This window comes from Chiloscyllium punctatum, chromosome 8 (genome assembly GCF_047496795.1).
Source record: "Chiloscyllium punctatum isolate Juve2018m chromosome 8, sChiPun1.3, whole genome shotgun sequence".
Lineage (NCBI taxonomy): Eukaryota > Metazoa > Chordata > Chondrichthyes > Orectolobiformes > Hemiscylliidae > Chiloscyllium > Chiloscyllium punctatum.
This window is the reverse complement of record NC_092746.1, coordinates 81,067,488-81,087,768: the sequence shown is the minus strand read 5'-3', so window position 1 is coordinate 81,087,768 and position 20,281 is coordinate 81,067,488. Positions and strand designations below refer to the sequence as shown.

The 20,281-nt window shown below is 42.0% G+C and overlaps 1 protein-coding gene across 1 annotated transcript in view; it reads right to left on the bottom strand.

Annotated features, from left to right (window-relative positions):
• Positions 1–20,281, bottom strand: part of LOC140480282 (MAM and LDL-receptor class A domain-containing protein 1-like) — a 404,689-nt gene that overhangs the window by 64,991 nt on the left and 319,417 nt on the right. The window contains exon 33 of the mRNA XM_072574989.1: positions 6,488–6,766. Within this exon, the coding sequence (XP_072431090.1) occupies positions 6,488–6,766 (279 nt within the window). The remainder of the gene's footprint in view (positions 1–6,487; positions 6,767–20,281) is intronic.

The window sequence follows — 20,281 nt, the reverse complement described above, 5'->3', positions numbered from 1 at the left end:
TTTTAGGCGATTAAGAGAGACTGTCATCTAACTTGCAGCACATAATTCCACCAGAATCACAATGTTTGAAACAGTTGTTGCTTGCAATCAATGCCAAAGTCTCAGGAGTTGAAATTAGGAACAGACAATATCATTGAGTGAACTGGTTCATCACCATGGGTACTAAACCTAATCATTGCACAATACAGAATCAAGTTAAAATTCTCAACAAGGCAACTATTCCAGACAAATATCTTCTTTCTATAATTCAAGAACTATCTGCATCATTTCATGATTCTAAAGTCACCCCAAAGCTCGATATATGTTGGTGGATCTTTAGATGCTACTAGCAGAGCAAAGCTAAACTTTTACAGCTTTTGTTACTCAGCAAAGTGTGTTTCACTAGTTGTGAATTCGCTGTGAACTAAATTCAACACCTATGCATTACTAACATTATTTCTTCATTCTTGTCAGGTAGAAAACATACAAATATACTTCAACAAACTAACCAGGTACAAGAGAGCCATGGTTTGAAGTTGGAGACTAATGAAATTACAACCATAATCCTGCATCATCTCCATTAGTATCAAAGCAGATCAAGTAGTTGCTCAGTCCCAATTGTCATCCCAGTCAGGTGAAGACACTGACTGAAACATGTGACACTTGATAGCAAGCAGGACAGGATACTTCAAGGACAGTGCTTATGTAACTTTTCTTTTCAGTTGAGGAACTGTGATGCTGACTTGATCATGCCAGCCTACAACCTCAATAGAACATAGAACATTACAGTGCAGTACAGGCCCTTTGGCCCTCGATGTTGTGCCAACCTGTCATACCAATCTGAAGCCCATTCTAACCTACACTATTCCACGTACATCCATATGCTTGTCCAATGACGACTTAAATGTACTTAAAGTTGGCGAATCTACTACTGTTACAGGCAAAGCATTCCATACCCTCACTACTCTGAGTAAAGGAACTACCTCTGACCAATAAAACTCAGCATAGTTATCAGAGACTTCTGCATCTCAATGACCATTCTTATACCCAGAGAAAATGACGAGCTTTACTTTAAGAAATGATGTGAAGTACATATCTTTGTTTGTTTGTAAGATTATTCAAATCTTTAATATACAAAAGTGAAAAACTGTAGAAAGAGCTGGAAGCTCGAGCTTAAGAATGGAGCAGACATTGTAAAGCACTGTGAATAAAAGTTGCACATTTTGAAACTGGTGTCATTTCTGCATGGATCTAAGATTTAAAACACAATAGATAGATCTTGCACCAAGATAACAGCATACAGCAGAAATAGAGTTCAGCAACAAGCCAACAACTGGGTTGCTAGTGGATTCAATAGAGAAATGCAGAAAGGCACCTAACAGAATCATAGAAATACCGTAGTACAGAAGGAGGCCATTTGGCTCATCACAACTGTACTAACTCCATGACTGAGCATTTCTAACACTGCCATTCTCCTGCTTTCTCATTTTAAACCTGCACATACTTGCTTTTCTAATTCCTTTTTGAATGCCTCAATTGAACCTGCATGCACCACACTCTCAGGTTGTGCAAATCAGCCACTAAGTACCTGCTCCATGAAAACTTCCTTTCTCAAATCACTTTAGACTCTTTTGCCAATTACTGTAAATCTGTCCCTGCTTGTTCTCAAACCTCTCATGAGGGGGAGCATTTTTTCCCTACCTACTCTGTCCAGACTCTCACGATTTTGAAACCTGTACTAATATAGTTCTTAGGACTAAAAGGATCAATGGTTATGGGGCAAAATTGGGAACAGGGTACTGAGTAGGATGATCAGCCATGATCAAACAGAATGATGGAACAGGCACAAAGGTTAGAAAGGACTATTATTGTTCCAATTTTCAATGTTTTAGCAGATTTCATCCCAGCATTCTCTTCTCCATGGCAAACAGTCTTAAATTCCCCAGTATATCTTAAACCTGAAGTTCCTCATTCTTGAAGCATTGTCATAAATCTCTTCTGCATCTCTTCTAACCAATGCATTCACATTCTTTCTAAAGGAGAGCATCCAGAACTGGATGAAATACTCCTGTTAGGGCCAAATATTACCTCCATACCCTTGTGCTCAGTGCCCCTATTAATAAAGCCTGGGATATTGTATACTTTATGATTTGCTCTTTCATCCTGTCCTTCCTCTTTCAATTACTTAAGCACATAAACAAACTATTCCTTTGCTTCAGCACTTACTTCAGAATTGTGCTTTTACACATTTCTGCAGGAAACAGAGCTCCTTATTTGTTCCATCTGGTAATTGTTAAACTGCTTTTTGACATACATTCTGAGTTGAAGACATGTCCAATAAACACTCAACTGATCTTGATTTATAAATACAAATAAATTAAAAGAAACACATGTAAATTAGGACCTGCATTATATCAATGAAACTCAGATTCTGCCTCTGCTAATGTGTATCACATTCTTTAATAGTTAAGATGTTTGCAATGGTTTCAGGGCATTGGGCAAATGTAGCAGCTGGGGTGGCACTATGCCATACAAGGATGGTATAGAATGTTGATTTTGCAACTTGTCTATCCACCCAGACATGTCAACAATTATGAGTCTGCATAAATATCATTACACATCTAAATTTCTAAACTCAGTCATCACCCTGGTACATCATCAGCACAACACCTCCCCCCCCAAACTCCTCACTCACTCACTCTCTCATACACATACACACACATGGCAGTCTGGAAGAAAAAAGTAGTAAAATTTGAGAATGACAAGTACTGTTCCAATGTGCCTTTCATATTTTAAACTTGAGTTCCAGTACGACCAGCATTACTAGCAATTTTTAAGTACAGATATTACTTTTTTTGCTTTTTCCTTCCATGCTTGGGAGTGGGAAAGATTAATAAGAATAATAACCTTAGAAGTTAGATTATACAATTTCTGTTTTCTCTAGAATTGAGAAGGTTAAGGAGTGATCTGTTTGAAGTCTTCAAGATATCAAGAGGAAAAGACAGCGTGAATACTTCCTCTGGATTCCAGAACAAGGGCCAGTTTGAGAATTAAGGCAGACATTTTGGGAGAGATTATAGGAAGCACTTCTACGCACAAAGGGATTAGATATTTGGAACTGTCTTCCACAAATTGCAGTAGATAAAGAGCAATTGTTAATTATAAACTTGAATCAGATAAAGTTTTGTTAAGCAAAGGTATTAATGGATACATACCAAAGGCAGGTACATGGATTTAGATCGCGGATTGGCCATGAATTTATTGAACAATGGAACAGCTCAAGTGGCTGAGTTGTCTGTTCCTGTACCTCTATTCCTATGAATATACCATACTGTATGTATGAAGGGTCTGCAACAGTGGATGATTCTTGTTGTTTATGCCACACACAGCAGTATCAATTGACCTCCAGCTTCAAAGACTGAAGAATTCTATCCAAATAGGTGTCTAATGTGCCTTGCACATATTATGCCCCCTCCTCTAATTCTCAGCATTTTTAATTCTTAAAGTCTCTAACATCAATGTTTGCACCTGTATTAGATTCAGTAAATCCATCACTGCTCCCTGCCCTCATGTCTAATCATGCCCATTGCTGAGAGAGATGTCAGGGAAATATGAAGAGAACAGAGATTGATCATTGGTCTCGGTCCCTCTTCCCTCTTCATTTCACCCAGGAACTGTAAATACTGAAGAAAAAATGTGAGGTAATACTAGTGTTATAGGGAAGAATCAGATGTGGGCCTTAAAGACCTTGGTTACAGTGAGATTTATGTAGAATAGGATGAAATGTCCAGTGAAGCTTGTTTCAACATGAGGAGTAACATGCTGAATCTTTTACTTATTTGACAGGCAGTGAGGCAGTGGCAAGTTTCCAATTCAGGGGATTGTAACATGCTAAGTGCCTTATTAATGCTACAACTTGCCTCATTAATATTCAGTTTCTCATCTCACCAAATGTGCTGACCAAATTCAACGTCAACAATCCTCAAACTAGAAGTCAGAGCAGGTACCTGGTGGATTCAGATCACCATTTGATCTGAAGGATCTCCATGCTTCTGAGCATCGAAAGGCATTTCAGGGTACGATCTATGACCAGTAGGCAAACACACACAGAGCCCTTGTTCATGGACATTGACACCTGATATTTGCCAACCTCTCAAGGCACCTTTCCAACACACTCAAAAGCTGCTTAGGAAGCGGAGACTTGCATTGCAGGGTGGACTGGCAAAACTAGCATTGAAAGGCTGCTGCAAGGACACTGAGCATATGGGGAAGCTCCTAGCTCATGGATAGGACAATGCAATATCTCAAACCGTTTCGTTACCTGCCACTTAGACACACTACCATGTTCCCATGGCAATATTTCTCTCTCAGTACTGCTGCTGTGCTCCAGTGGAGCTCAATGCAAGATTTTAGATTTTCTCATCATGTGTACTCAAGTGCAGAAGTACAGTACAGCGAAAAGTGTATAATGTCACTACACATGGCACCATCTAAGGTATCAAGGTACCTAGAAACAAAAAAAGCTCAGCTACAAAGTGGCATGAGAAATGAGATTTAAAAAGTTAAACGTTTCATAGAATAGTAGAAAAATAAAGAAATAGGTTTTAGTTTACATAAAACTTTAAACTAGGAAAGTAAAAAAATAAGCTAAAGGGAGAACAATATTTGATGAGTCCTTCGCTTATCATGCTCTGCCTGTTCTTGAAGACACCACCACAGATACCATTGCTGCTTCTGAAACTGTCACCTCTCTAATCTCCCCCAGTGCCTCGGGAACATGCCGGGGCAGGGTCCACACATACTGAGCCGAGATACCGCCATGAGCCGCCAAAAGACCAACTGACATACTACTGAGAGACCAGGTCCAGGACCCACCTCGACTTGCTAAGATACCAGACTGACCTCCATAAACCCAGGTACTGTCATGAAATGGTTTGAATGCAGCTTAGACAAGCCATTTTCAACTACATATAGTCGAGAGTGTGGTGTTGGAAAAGCACAGCACGTCAGGCAGCATCCGAGGAGCAGGAGAATCGACGTTCCGGGCATAAGCCTTTCAGCAGGAATGAGGCTGGTGGGCCGGTGGGCTGAGAAATAAATGAAATGGGGATGAGGCTGGGGGGAAGGTAGTGAGAATGTGATAGTTAGATGAAGGTGGGGGAGAAGGTGATAGGTCGGAGAGGAGGGTGGAGCGGATAGGTGGGAAAGGTGATGGACAGGTCAAGAGGGCGGTGCCGAGTTGGAGGCTTGGGACTGGGATAATCCCGTGCAGTTACAGGTTCCCAAGGTGGAATGTGAGGTGTTCTTCCTCCAGGTGTCGGGTGGTAAGGGTTTGGCGATGGAGGACACCCAAGACCTGCATGTCCTTGGTGGAGTGGGATAGGGAGTTGAAGTGTTCAGCCACAGGGCAGTAGGGTTGGTGCGGGTGTCCCGGAGATGTTCTCTGAAATGATCCACAATTGGTGTCCTGTCTCCCTGACTCCTCTACATCAGGGAGACAGGATGCCGACTTGTGAATTGTTTCAGAGAACAACTCTGGGACACCCGCACCAACCAACCCCACCACCCGTGGCTGAACACTTCAACTCCCCCTCCCACCCCCTCAAGGTCATGCAGGTCCTGGGCTTCCTCCAACGCCACTCCCTAACCACCTGATGACAGCAGGAAGAACACCTCATCTTCCACCTTGGGACCCTGTAACCACACGGGATTAATGTGGATTTCACCAGTTTCCTCATTTCCCCTCTCTCCACATTATCCCAGTCCCAAGCCTTCAACTCGGCACTGGTCTCTTGACCTGTCCATTGTCTTTCCCATCTATTCGCCCTACCTTTCTCCGACCTATCATCTTCTCCTCCACCTTCATCTACGGTTGCATTCTCAACTACCTTCACCCCAGCTCCAACCCCCTCCCATTTATCTCTCCAGCCCCTCCACCCACCAGCCTCATTCCTGATGAAGGGCTTTGCCCAGAACACCTATTTTCCTGCTCCTCCAATGCTGCCTGACCTGCTGTGCTTTTTCTAGCACCACACTCTTGACTCTGATCTCCAGCATTTGCAGTCCTCACTTTCACACATTGTACCCATTATCACCTATTCAGTTTTTCTTTTTCAATGGCTTACTATCGATCACCTCTTTGTGTGCTAACCCTTTGTCTCTCTCTTTCTCTCTCTCATTCTCACTTTCTCTCTCTCTCTCTCTCTCTGGACTCTGTATCCACCTCCCTGCACACTCCTTTTCTATTCCAACCCATCATCAGTAATTAATACCACCTTTTCCTAGCTGCTTTTCATTCTGATGAAGGGTCACTGGACTCGAAACATTAACTCTGTTTTCTTTCTACAGATGCTGGGCCTATTCATAGAGGTATTCCTCATAACCAATAAATTTCTAGGCCATCTGTTTACAGTGTCTGGTGCTTTATGCATATTTGAAAGAAAGCTGATAGCAACATCTCTATCGCAAATTTTGAATACAGAATATGGAGCAAATGAATAGGACTTACAACAACCAAGTTCATCTTCTTTGGAAGAACAGTCTGGAACCCCATCACACCTGAACAACGATGGAATACATTCTCCATTGGAGCATTGGAATTCTTTATCTCCACAATGATCCTGAGGAGCTAGGGTGCCAGGAATTATAGTTAGGCAGTTTAATTCATCGCTACCATCCACACAGTCTTCTTCACCATCACATCTCCAATGTTGGTGGATACATTCCTGCAAATGCAGGCACTGAAATGCAACTGGGGAACAAGTCCCTGGTGGAGTTGGAAGTGGTCCTGCAAGAGGAGAGAAGAATCTGTTTGGTGAAAGGTCAGTAAACTGGTTATTCCCTCCACCCAAACTTGCTGATTATTTGAAGCATTTTCTATTATTTATTTCAGTTTTCCAGCATCTGCAGCGTCTTTTGCTTTGGTGTTTGTAAAGCTGCCCGAGATTTTTATTTTTTCCTGAAATTGTGCTCCCTATTAAACCACTGGGGGAAGAAAAACCTCAATCGGAAATTGGGAATGACAGCTATGTGTTCTCAATAAGAATAAGACAACAGCAGTTCTTGAAGTGGCAAAAAATTAACCTCAGCACGCCAAAAGCTAAATTCATTCAGAAACAGGTAAAAAGCACTAGGCAAGGATGTGGGTCAGAGAAAGAGAGAAAAGAGGGCCATACTTAGAAGATACACATGTCTTCCTGAAGAGTAACTTTGTGAGAAGCAACAGAAGACACCAGGAGGTGATGTTTATAAAATCATGAGGGGTCTGGATAAGGTAAATAGACATGGCCTTTTCCCTGGAGTGGGGTCCAAAGCGAGAGGGCATTGATTCCTTACAGTGTGGAAACAGTCATTCAACCCAACAGGTCTCCCTGACCCTCTGAACAGTAACCCACCCAGACCCCTACCCTATTGCTTTACATTTACCCCTGACTAATGCACCTAACCTACACATCCCTGAATGCTATGGGCAATTTAGCATGGTCAATTCACCTAACCTGCACATATTTAGATTGTAGGAGGAAACCCACACAGACACGGGGAGAATGTGCAAACTCCACACTGACAGTCACCCAAGGCTGGAATCGAACCCAGGTCCCTGGTGATGAGAGGCAATGTGCTTACCATTGATCCACCATGCTGCTGGATAATGACAGTAGATTTAGGGTGAGAGGGGAAAGATTTAAAAGCAACCTAAGGAGATAATTATTTCATGCATAGGGCAATGTGTGTATGAACTGCCGTAGGAAGTGGTGGAGTTTAGTACAATCACAACATTTAAAAGGCATCTGGATGGGAATATGAATGGGAACAGTTTAGAGAGATATGGGCCAAATACAGGCAGATGTGAACCAGATTAATTTATATCTGGTTGGCATGGACGAGTTGGACTGAAGGGACTTTGTTCCATGCTGTACATCTCTATGAATCTATGACTCTAAATTAGGGAGAATGGAAAAGGAATAGCCTGAATGAAAAATAACACTAAGGCCAGAAAGGGAAGGTATGGAGTGTAGAATAGAGTTATCACCTCTCATAACTAATATTGCAACTGTCAAAATTAAGCTTCAGAGGGTGCAGTTTCAAGGAACATTAGAGTCATAGAAATGTACAGCACAGAAACAGACCATTCAGTCCAACTTGTCCATGCTGACCAGATATCCTAAATTACCTTGTCCAGTTTGCCAGCACATGGCCCATATCCTTCTAAACCCTTCCTAGTCATATACCATCCAGATGCCTTTTAAATGTTGTAATTGTACCAGCCTCCACCACTTCCTCTGGCAGCTCATTCCATACACGTACCAGCCTCTGTGTGAAAAGGTTGCCCCTTAGGTCCCTTTTAATTTTTCCCCTCTCACCCTAAACCAATGCCCTCTAATTCTGGACTCTCCCAAACCAGAGAAAATACCTTGTCGATTTATCCTATCCATGCCCCTCATAATTTTGTAAACCTCTATAATGTCACCCCTCAGCCTCCAACGCTCCAGGGAAAACAGCCCCAGCCTGTTCAGCCTCTCCCTGTAGCTCAAATCCTCCAACCCTGGCAACATCCTTGTAAATCTTTTCTGAACCCTTTCAAGTTTCACATTATAAAAGTGTCAATAATGAACTTAGACCAAGGCTACAGAATCAGGATTACTTAGAATTTATGTAAGCTGAAAATGAGCAAAACTAAAGAAATCCAGTGGCAGAGTCTAGCAGAAGAACAAAATTGAGGGTAAACTAAGGAGTTAAAATGAATTGTCTGCAGTTCCAGTCGCCACAATATCGGAAGAACTTGACTGCACTAGAGAAATGCAGAATAGATTCACAAAGATGTTACCTCAATGGTTTTGTGTGTGGGAAATGTCTTACAAACTTGATTGAGATTTTTGAAGAAATAACAAAGAGGATTGATGAGGGCAGAGTGGTGGACATTATCTATATGGACTTCAGTAAGGCGTTCAACAAGGTTCCCCATGGGAAACTGGGTTAGCAAGGTTAGATCTCATTGTATACAGGGAGAACAAGCCATTTGGATACAGAACTGTCTCAAAGGTAGAAGGCAGATGATGGTGGTGGAGGGTTGTTTTTCAGACTGGAGGCCCGTGATGAGTGGAGTGCCACAAGGATCAGTGCTGGGTCCATTACTTTTTGTCATTTACATAAATGATTTGGATGCGAGTATAAGAGGTACAGTTAGTAAGTTTGCAGATGACACCAAAATTGGAGGTGTAGTAGACAGTGAAGAAGGTTACCTCAGATTACAATGAGATCTTGATCAGATGCACCAATGGCTGAGGAGTGGCAGATGGAGTTTCAGATTTAGATTACTTACAGTGTGGAAACAGGCCCTTTGGCCCAACAAGTCCACATCGACCCGCCGAAGCGTAACCCACCCAGACCCATCCCCCTACATTTACCCATTCACCTAACACTACGGGCAATTTAGCATGGCCAATTCACCTAATCTGCACATTTTTGGATTGTGGGAGGAAACCGGAGCACCCTGAAGAAACCCACGCAGACACGGGGAGAATGTGCAAACTCCGCGTGGAGATTAGCCTGAGGTGGGAATTGAACCCAGGTCTCTGGCGTTGTAAGGCAGTAGGGCTAACCACTGTGCCACCGTAATTTAGATAAATACAAGGTGTTGCATTTTGGGAATGCAAATCTTAGCAGGACTTATACACTTCATGGAAACGTCCGACTGAGTGTTGCTGAGCAAAGAGACCTTGGAGTGCATGTTCATAGCTCCTTAAAACTAGAGCTGCAGGTAGATAGGATAATCAAAAAGGCGTTTGGTATGCTTTTCTTTATTGGTCAGAGTATTGAGTACAGGAGTTGGGAGGTCATGTTGCGGCTGTACAGGACATTAGTTAGGCCATGTTTGGAATATTGCATGTAATTCTGGTCTCCTTCCTATTGGAAAGATGTTGTGAAACTTGAAAGGATTCAGAAAAGATTTACAAGGATATTGCCAGGGTTGGAGGATTTGAGCTATAGGGAGAGGTTGATTTGGCTGGGGCTGTTTTCCCAGGAGCTTTGGAGGCTGAGGGGTGACCTTCCAGAGGTTTATAAAATCATGAGGGGCATGGATAGAGTAAATAGACAAAGTTTTTTCCCTGGGGTGGTGGAGTCCAGAATTCAAGGGCATAGGCTTAGGGTGAGAGGGGAAAGATACAAAAGAGACATAAGGGGCAACTTTTTCACACAGAGGGTAGTACGTGTATGGGACAACCTGCCAGAGGATGTGTTGGACACTAGTACATTTGCAACATTTAAAAGGCATTTGGATGGGTACATGAATAGGAAGGGTTTGGAGGGATATGGGCCGGGTGCTGGCAGGTAGGACTAGATTGGGTTGGGATATCTGGTCGGCATGGACGAGTTTGACCGAAGGGTCTGTTTCCATGCTGTACATCTCTATGACTCTATGAATGGAGTGAGTCAGCTTTGAAGAGAGATAGACAGGCTGGATTGGTTTGCTTACAGCAGATAAATCTGATCGGGTTCTATTTGCGGTAGGCAAAGTTCTGAGCAGCATAGATATGGTGGATAGGGAATCACGTTTCCCTCAGGAGAGGAGTCCATATGCACAGGGTTCAGTTTTAAGATAAGAAGCAGAAGGTTTTGAGGAGCTTTAAAGAAAGATCTTTTCACTTAGCGAGGTTGTGTATTTGAAACTCTCTACCAAAAGGGATAATAGGGGCAGCAACCTTCAAGACATTCAAAGAGTATAAAGATGAGCATTTGAAATATCATAACATGCTGTGCAATGGGACAAGTGTTGGAATGAGGGATTACAATAGATTGATGCTTGTTCAATGAACAGTGGGCCAAAAGTCTTTTCCTGTGCTGTAAAGTCTCTATGATTCCAGTTCTAGGATTCTATTTACAATATGACTTCAGTGGATACATTTCTAAAGCTAGCGAAGTGCAAATGATTTTCTAGTAAAATTTCCTGATGAGTGCAGGATGAAAAGTTTCAACAATTTTTTTCTGAGGAGGACTGAAGGGCAGAATTAACACATGGTTAGAATTGCAGAAGAGGAGAAGGTTACACATTGTGATGATGCTGCTCTGTTCACAAGGTTAGTTTGTCCTTTGCTTTTTTGTTGTTGAGGAGGTCGTAAAGACATAGACTCTGAAATGTCTGGGGTTGATCTACTTGAGAATGTTTTCAAATAAAAAAAACACTTGTACAATGAAAGGGGAGTGGCCGGTTCTCCCAGTCCAGCTTTTCTCTGGTTTGGTTTGGTTTGGTTCTAGCAGTCTGGCTGTTCACTGAAAGCAGGCAGTGAGTGAGGCTAGTGATCCAAGAAACAGCTACTTGGAAGAGGATGTTCTATGCTGAATCTCTCTCTCTCTTTCCTGCATGATCCTGCATGATGGGCAGCACGGTGGCACAGTGGTTAGTACTGCTGCCTCAAAGCGCCAGACGACCCAGGTTCAATTCCCACCTTGGGTGACTGTCTGTGTGAAGTTTACACATTCTCCCCGTGTCTGCATGGGTTTCCTCCGGGTGCTCCGGTTTCCTCCCACAGTCCAAAGGATGTGCAGGTTAGGTGAATTGGCCATGCTAAATTGCCCCTAGTGTTAGGTGTAGGGGAATGGGTCTGGGTGGGTTGCTCTTTGGAGGGTCAGTGTGGACCTGTTGGGCCGAAGGGCCTGTTTTCACACGGTAAGTAATCTAATGATCCTGTGTTTGATTTTACCACTTTTGCCAAGGGGATTGTTGCAAGAAATTGGAACAGCATCATTAAGTTGGGATAATCTGTTGGGTTTTCAAATAGGTTGTTATTTTATATTCTCTTCTCTTGTTTGTGTTTCATTTGGTAATCTTGCAAATAAATTCTGTTTTGTTTAAAATTAAGTGATTTGACCAGCTGCATCTATCCTGGAATAGCCACTTTACACCTACTTAAAATAACTAGCAAAATTTGTGTCTGGGCTACTTTTCTGAAATGTTTTGTGGGGGTCTGGCCTGGTCTATAACAACATACAAAGACCTTAATATGGTACAGCACTGTCCATTACCAAATGTTAATCACTGCATTTTGAGGAGAAATTGGTGTTCCTCATGACCATGATTCATAAAACTTGCTTTTGAACTTCTGATAATTATTGTGATTAATTGGTCATGCAGAAGAACAGTTGTGTGCATTGTGGGTAACTTGTTTAGTCATGTGACCTCTATCATGAGGCCCTTGCTGAAGACTTCCAGTTCAACAAAGCCACAATACAAGGTTGACTGTTGTTCTGTGTGCTTCTAACACCCAATACCACATACTGGTAGAGGTGGCAAATACTACAAGGTACTGAGAAGGTTTGTTTGAGAAAACATCACATTAATAGCATCCAAAATCTTAATAATCTCACTTTCCGAACACTGAAATACTAAAATGACTTCATAAATGAAGTACAATGAAGTTCCAGAGTTCAATAGAATCGGGGTCGGTTCCTGAGGATTGGAGGGCGGCTAATGTTGTGCCACTTTTTAAGAAGGGTGGGCGGGAGAAAGCAGGAAATTATAGACCAGTTAGTCTGACCTCAGTGGTGGGAAAGATGCTGGAGTCTATTATAAAGGATGAAATTACGGCACATCTGGATAATAGTAACAGGATAGGACAGAGTCGCATGGATTTATGAAGGGGAAATCATGCTTGACTAATCTTCTTGAATTTTTTGAGGATGTAACTCGGAAGATGGACGAGGGAGATCCAGTGGATGTAGTGCACCTGGACTTTCAGAAAGCTTTTGATAAAGTCCCACACAAGAGGTTAGTGAGTAAAATTAGGGCGCACGGTATTGGGGGCAAAGTACTAGATTGGATAGAGAATTGGTTGGCTAATAGGAAACAAAGGGTAGTGATTAACGGCTCAATTTTGGAATGGCAGGCAGTGACCAGTGGGGTACTGCAGGGATCCGTGCTGGGACCGCAGCTTTTTACAATATATGTAAATGATATAGAAGATGGTATCAGCAATAACACTAGCAAATTTGCTGATGATACAAAGCTGGGTGGTAGGGTGAAATGTGATGAGGATGTTAGGAGATTACAGGGTGACCTGGACAAGTTAGGTGAGTGGGCAGATGCATGGCAGATGCAGTTTAATGTGGATAAATGTCTGGTTATCCACTTTGGTGGCAAGAACAGGAAGGCAGATTACTACCTCAATGGTATCAATTTAGGTAAAGGGGCAGTACAGAGAGATCTGAGTGTTCTTGTACACCAGTCAATGAAGGTAAGCATGCAGGTACAGCAGATCGTGAAGAAGGCTAATAGCATGCTGGCCTTCATAACAAGAGGAATTGAGTATAGAAGCAAAGAGGTGCTGCTGCAGCTGTACAGGGCCCTGGTGAGACCACACCTGGAGTACTGTGTACAGTTCTGGTCTCCAAATTTGAGGAAAGACATACTGGCTATTGAAGGAGTGCAGCGTAGGTTCACGAGGTCAATTCCTGGAATGGCAGGATTGCCTTACACGGAAAGACTGAAGCGACTGGGCTTGTATACCCTTGAGTTTAGAAGACTGAGAGGGGATCTGATTGAAACGTATAGGATTATGAAAGGATTGGACACTCTGGCAGGAGGAAACATATTTCCGCTGATGGGGGAGTGCCGAACCAGAGGACACAACTTAAAAATATGGGGTAGACCATTTAGGACAGAGATGAGGAGAAACTACTTCACCCAGAGAGTGGTGGCTGTGTGGAATGCTCTGCCCCAGAGGGCAGTGGAGGCCCAGTCTCTGGATTCATTTAAGAAAGAATTGGATAGAGCTCTTAAAGATAGTGGAGTCAAGGGTTATGGAGATAAGGCTGGAACAGGATACTGATTGGGAAAGATCAGCCATGATCATATTGAATGGCTGTGCAGGCTCGAAGGGCTGAATGGCTTACTCCTGCATCTATTGTCTATTGTCTATTGTCTATTATCATACAATAGATATTAGCTTAAAAATAGAAGATCTGAAGGGGAAGGAAGACTTTTTTTTCACACGGCAGGGTCAATTCTCATGTTGTTGGCATTAATGGATTTGGACAAACATGATTTGTACTTTATTTATCTGTTATCTTAATAGGATAACCACCATTATGAAAGTGACTGAAATGTCTGGCCATTTTGATTGTTGGTTCTTTTTAAAATGTAAATCAATGTTTTAGGCCTCCAGTTGTCACTTAAGCTTAGAAACGATTTGAACACACATTTTCTGCAGACTTTGTGTGATAACTACTATGGGTTTCTCTTAAGGGTGAAAATGTCTGTGATACATACGAAAGAAGATTTCCTGGTGAACCATGTAGACATAGAATGACTGAAGTAAGAATCGCAATACTGCGAAAGAAAGCTTTTGACAGAAGTTTTGCCCTGTTACATCTTGCATGCTACAGTGTCACTAAGACAGCAGAATTTAAGAAAAATATGTAGCTGAATATTAAATACACTGACCTGGCTTTTGTACAAGCATTATTCTATTTGCCTTCAAAATCCACTTGCGTGGGCGCAAGAGAAAATCCATGTCTAATGAAATTCTTGCAAAGGGACTGACTTTGTATTTTTCTGTGGTTCAGATGTTTGGTGTGCCTTGTTAGAAACCTGCTGTTTACTTTGGAGATTATTCTGGGATCAGCAAAGACATTGCTGAGCCACAGGAAATAAAATGGCAAAGAGTCAAGAAAGAAAGTGATTGGAACTGGTGCCGACTAATACTCTAAGGCTGCTTTTAGCTAATCCATACAGACCCTTATGTACTCATAGCATTCCTGTTACTAATTAATAACAACTCGTTAAAAAAAGAGGGGAAAAAGCAAGAAAGTGACAACACCTAGGGAATGAGTTATCAGCAAGATTACTGTGAGACTCTCTGGGAAGCTGAGAGTGTGCTTTGACACAAAAGACCTCAATACAGCTCTGAAGAGATGCAGATACCCTGTACCAACCAGTGAAGGAAATTTGCCACAACTTGCAAATGCAAAAATCTTCCCGATTCGAGTTGCAATGCATGGTAATTGGCAAGTGTGTCTGGATGAAAACAACAGCTTTCCAGCCATGTTGAGGATGCAGCTTGGGAAACGCAGATTGTTGTGCATACTGCTTTGACCTTTCCACAGATCAAGAGTAGCATCAACGCAGACAGTATGACACAATGAGTGATACTTCCAGAATGGAAATTAAAGTGAATGATCTGCTAGTGTATGGATGCCGAGACAATTACTGAACATGATCAACGTCTAGTGCGACCGTTTTGCAGAGCTCACCCAAATGAACCTGAAGCTGAAGAAAGAAGATTGCAATGATTGATGCCTAATGTGAAAGGTACTGAGGAAAAATGCTGGAGTAGCTGATGTGGCAATAACAGATGTGAATGCAGTGCAAAAATTCATTGGATTTGTTCATAACCAATTGGGCACTATTTCATATAGTTAATTGCTACACATTCAGCTAAGTTTTGTATGACATCAACACATTAATTGTGGTTTCTGCGTCCTCACATCCACACTTTTGCAGACTCTTGTTCGAGGATTGGACTGATAAATATCCTGATCATTGACCATCCTCGCCAGACCTTATAGCACATCTAAATCCCACCTCAAGCAATTTGGAATGTTGTAATGATTAACGGACTGGCATCTGAAATTGAGTGCAACTTCAAGAACTTTGGATCTAAGTTCATGTAATCCCTACAGTATGGAAGCACGATAGTTAGCCCATCAAGTCTACGTGGACCCTTCAAAAAGGCATCCCACCCCAGACCTAACCCCTACCTGTAACCCTGCGCTTCCCATGGGTAATCCATTTAGCCTGCAATTTAGTATTGCCAATCCATTTAACTTGCACATCTTTGGATTGTGCGACGAAACTCAAGCACTCAGAAGAAACCCACACAGACTTGGGAAGAATTTGTGGAGTTTGCACAATCACCCAAGGGTGGAATTGAATCCAGGTCCATAGTGCTGTGCAGCAACAGTGCTAACCACTGCGCCACCATGCTGCTCCAAAGAGCTGCAGTCCAAACTAGAGACATTGGATCAAATCAAAGATGGTGAATGTTACCTGGACACTTTGCTCTAGAGGGCAGTCACACCCCTCAGACTAGATCATTCAGGGACAGGAGGGTGTGACTTCAGCTGAATCAAGTACATTGACTTATGGATAGTGTTTGAGGAGCCTCGATCCCTACAACTGTTCAACAGCTATGTGGTTCTTGCAAGCCATGTGAGCAAGAGTGTGAACTGTGAGTAGGATAAATGATTCAAATAGCATTGAACAACCTGGGAGCCATGCAAGTGGCAGGGGGGAGGGGAGAAGTAGGAATTTTTTAATAGTGGATTAAATATTTAGGGAGATGGATAGTGTTCTCTGTACCCATGAGCGTCAGTCTCTAGAACAGAGTTATCATTTATGTTAGCAGCAATGACATTAATAGGACTAGAAAGTGGGTTCTGCTGAACAATTTTGAACAGTTACAAGCTAAACTAAAATGTAGAACCTCCAAGATAGTAATCTCAAGATTACTACTTGAAACACAATCAAACTGGCATGGGGTATATAAAATCCAGGCATTAAATGTACGGTTCAAAGGTTGGTGTGGGTGGATTGAGTTTCAGTTCATACAGGACTAGCACAATACTGGGATAGAACAGAACTTGTCTGGTTGGATAGGCTTCACTTGAACTGGCAGGAAGTGGGCACTGCAGATGCTGGAGATTGAAGTCAAGGTTAGAGCAGCGCTGGAAAAGCACAGCAGGTCAGGCCGCAACCGAGGAGCAGGAAAATTGATGTTTTGGGCAAAAGCCCTTCATCATGAATTCCCTTGAACTGTATGGGAGTCAGTATCGTGGAGAATTGAGTAACTGGGGCTGTAGAGAGAGCTTTCATTTAATTAGACAGGTGAGGGGGTTGCAAGAGAGATATGTAGGTTTAGGAAGCAAAAGTATACGGCAGCATTGTAGATGGAATTAGCTTTATTGTCACATGTACTCACGTGAGTACAGTGAAGGTTTACAAGTTGCCACTTATGGCACCACCTTAGATACCTAAGTCCAGATTCTTGAGTACAAATTCTTAGAAAAAAGTGTGGATCTAACCAGAGATCAGATTATTTTGGATCTGATAATGTGAAATGACCCAGGACTATGAAATTATCTCAGAGTAGAAGTTCCCTGAAACTGTGACCAAACTTAGCATTCAGTTTGAGAGGGAGAAACATATCAGGAATAACTGTGCTAAACTTAAATAACAGTAATTTCAGAGAAACGAGGGCAGCTGGTGCAGACTAGGAAAGGAGTTTAAGAGAAGAGATGATTGAGGAACAATGGCAGACATTTAAGAAGTAACTCACAACTCACAACAAAGATATATCCTATTGAGAAGAAAGGATTCTAGGAAAGGGATAAATAAATCATGGTTAACCAGGGAAAAAGGGCTTATGCCCGAAACGTCGATTCTCCTGTTCCTCGGATGCTACCTGGCCTGCTGTGTTTTTCCAGCACCACATTTTTCAATTTAACCAGGGAAAAGTCAAAGATGCCATCAAATTCAACAAAAAACATACAATGTGGCAAAGATAATTAAACCAGAAGACTGGGAAAGTTTTTAAAAATAACAAAAGATGACCAATATATTTAAAGACCAAAACGGACAGCAAGAGTTTCTTTAAATACATGAATAAGTAAGATAGAGGCCACAGAGAACATAGCACCCTTAGAGAATGAATCTGGGGAATTAATATTGGGTAATGTGGAAAAGACAGATGAACTTTGCATTAGTCTTCACCATGGAAGGCATTAATACCTTTCCAGCAATACTATTTTTGCTAAGAAGAGGGAAAGGAGTGTAAGAAATCAATATAATAATTGTGTTGTTGTTGTTGTATCGCCATAGTCTTACCAGACCATAGGGGTTGCTCTCTCATTAGAGCGAAGTGACTGGTGGTGATTTAACCCAAGGGCCACCAGACCTCAGATGAGGGAAGAGGGTGAGAAGGAGAATCCTTCATGACAACCTCAAACCAGTGATGGGAATTAAACCCATGCTGTTGGCATCACTCTGCTCTGTAAACCAACAATCGACCAGCTGAATAATTTTCACTGGAGAAAGCAACCACAGAAACTAATGGGACTGAGGGTCAATAAGTTCCCTGGACCTGATGAGGTTGCTCTCTAGTTTATTGAAGACATAGCTAAAAGAGATAGTGAATGCAGTTATAATAATTTGCCAAGAATCCTTAATTCCTGGAAAAGTCTATGCCAATTTAATACCTTATTCAAAAATGTAAGGAGACAAGAAAAGGTAATGAAAGCTCAGTTAAATTAATATTGAGAATTAATGTTGAGAATTTTATAGTAGACCATTTAAAAATACATGATATAGGTAAGCAGATTAAGCATGGTTTTATAAATAGGAAGTTATGGGTGGCATGGTGGCACAGTGGTTAGCACTGCTGCCTCACAGCGCCAGAGACCCGGGTTCAATTCCCGCCTCAGGCGACTGACTGTGTGGAGTTTGCACATTCTCCCCGTGTCTGCGTGGGTTTCCTCCGGGTGCTCCGGTTTCCTCCCACAGTCCAAAGATGCGCAGGCCAGGTGAATTGGCCATACTAAATTGCCCGTAGTGTTAGGTGAAGGGGTAAAAGTATGGGTATGGGTGGGTTGCGGGTCGGTGTGGACTTGTTGGGCTGAAGGGCCTGTTTCCACACTGTAAGTAATCTAAAAAAAAAAAAAATTTATTAGAATTCTTTTAGAATGTGACAAGCAGGATAGATAAAGGGAAATCAGTAGATATGGTATACTTAGATTGTCAAAGGCCATATGATAAGGTGCAGCACATTAGGTTACTTAATAAGATAAGAACCCATCATGTTGCTGGTAATACATTAGCATGGGGAGAGGGGTAGCTAAGTGGTAGAAGACAGAGAGTTTGGATAAAAGGGTATATTTTCATGAGAGCAACCTGTGGCTAACAGAATGCCACAGAGATCAGTGCTAGTGCCACAATTATTTACAATATGTTTTAATGATATGGATGAGTGAAATTAATGTACTTAACCCAAATTTACAGATGACACAAAAACTGTAAGAAGGCAAATTTTGCAGATGAATCAAAATGTCTAAAGAGGGACCCAGACAAGTTAAGCAAATGGGCAAAACTTAGCAGATGGAACTTAATATAAAAAATGTTAAGTTATGCACTTTTGCCAGGAGAATGTTATTTAAATGGATGGAGACTGAAGCAGTCTACAGCACTGAAGGATTTAAGAGTCATTGTATATAGAACACAAAAAGCTAGCATCCACATTAGCTGATTAGGCAAGGTAAATGGAATATTAGCCTTCTTTCAAAGGGAATGGCGGAATGATGTGAACAATTTTAGTCTCCTTATCCATGGGAATATATTTCAGCATTGGAGGTAGTCCAGAGAGGTTCACTATACTGATTCCAAGTATGAAAGGATTGTCTTATGAGGAGAGATTGAGTAGATTGGGCCTGTACTCAATGGAGTTGAGAAGAATGAGGTGACCTTTTCGAAGCATGCAAGATTCTTAGGGGATTGGGTTGGGTGTTGACAGGGTAGATGTAGAAAGGTTGTTTCCCCTTGTGTGAGAGTCTAGGAGCAGAGGTCTACGATCAAAGTAAGGGATCGCTCCATTTTCGATAGAGATGAGGTCAGATATTTTCTTTTAGACAGTAGGGAATGAATGGCTTTCCCATGGAGGCCTGTTGAGGATACATCACTAAATATATCCAAGTCTGTGATAGACAGATTCTTAATCAGTAAGGGAATCAAGGATGATGAGGAAAGAGCAGGAAAGTGGAGTTGAGGATTATTAAATCAGCTATGATTTCATTGAATAGCAGAGCAGAACCAAAGGGCCAAATGGTCTACTTCTGGCCTTCTATCTTATGGTCTTATGGATTGGGGAGAACTGCCCTAACAAAATACATGATAAGATGGTATTGGGGATGGGTTTGGGAAAGATGCATATTGGTGGCCAGCAGTGCAGTGAGCTTCCATAGCAGGAAAGCTATCACTAACTGAGAAATAATTCTGCTGAACATTTTCTCCTCAATAGAGGACCACCAGACCCTGTTTTCCCAACTAAAGGACAGCTTCTTGAACACAATCCATAACTTTGTTATTCCATTATGTTCCTGTCCTGATCTGGGAAATAGTTAAATGTTTATGAATAATCTTTGTACAGACCTCTCGGGAGGAACCATCTGCTTTTGTTGTTGATGGTCTTGAAGGCAGAAAGGGCATGCAATCCCTGGGAAAGTGTCATTCCTGTACCCAGCTGGCATCATGCCTTTGCCA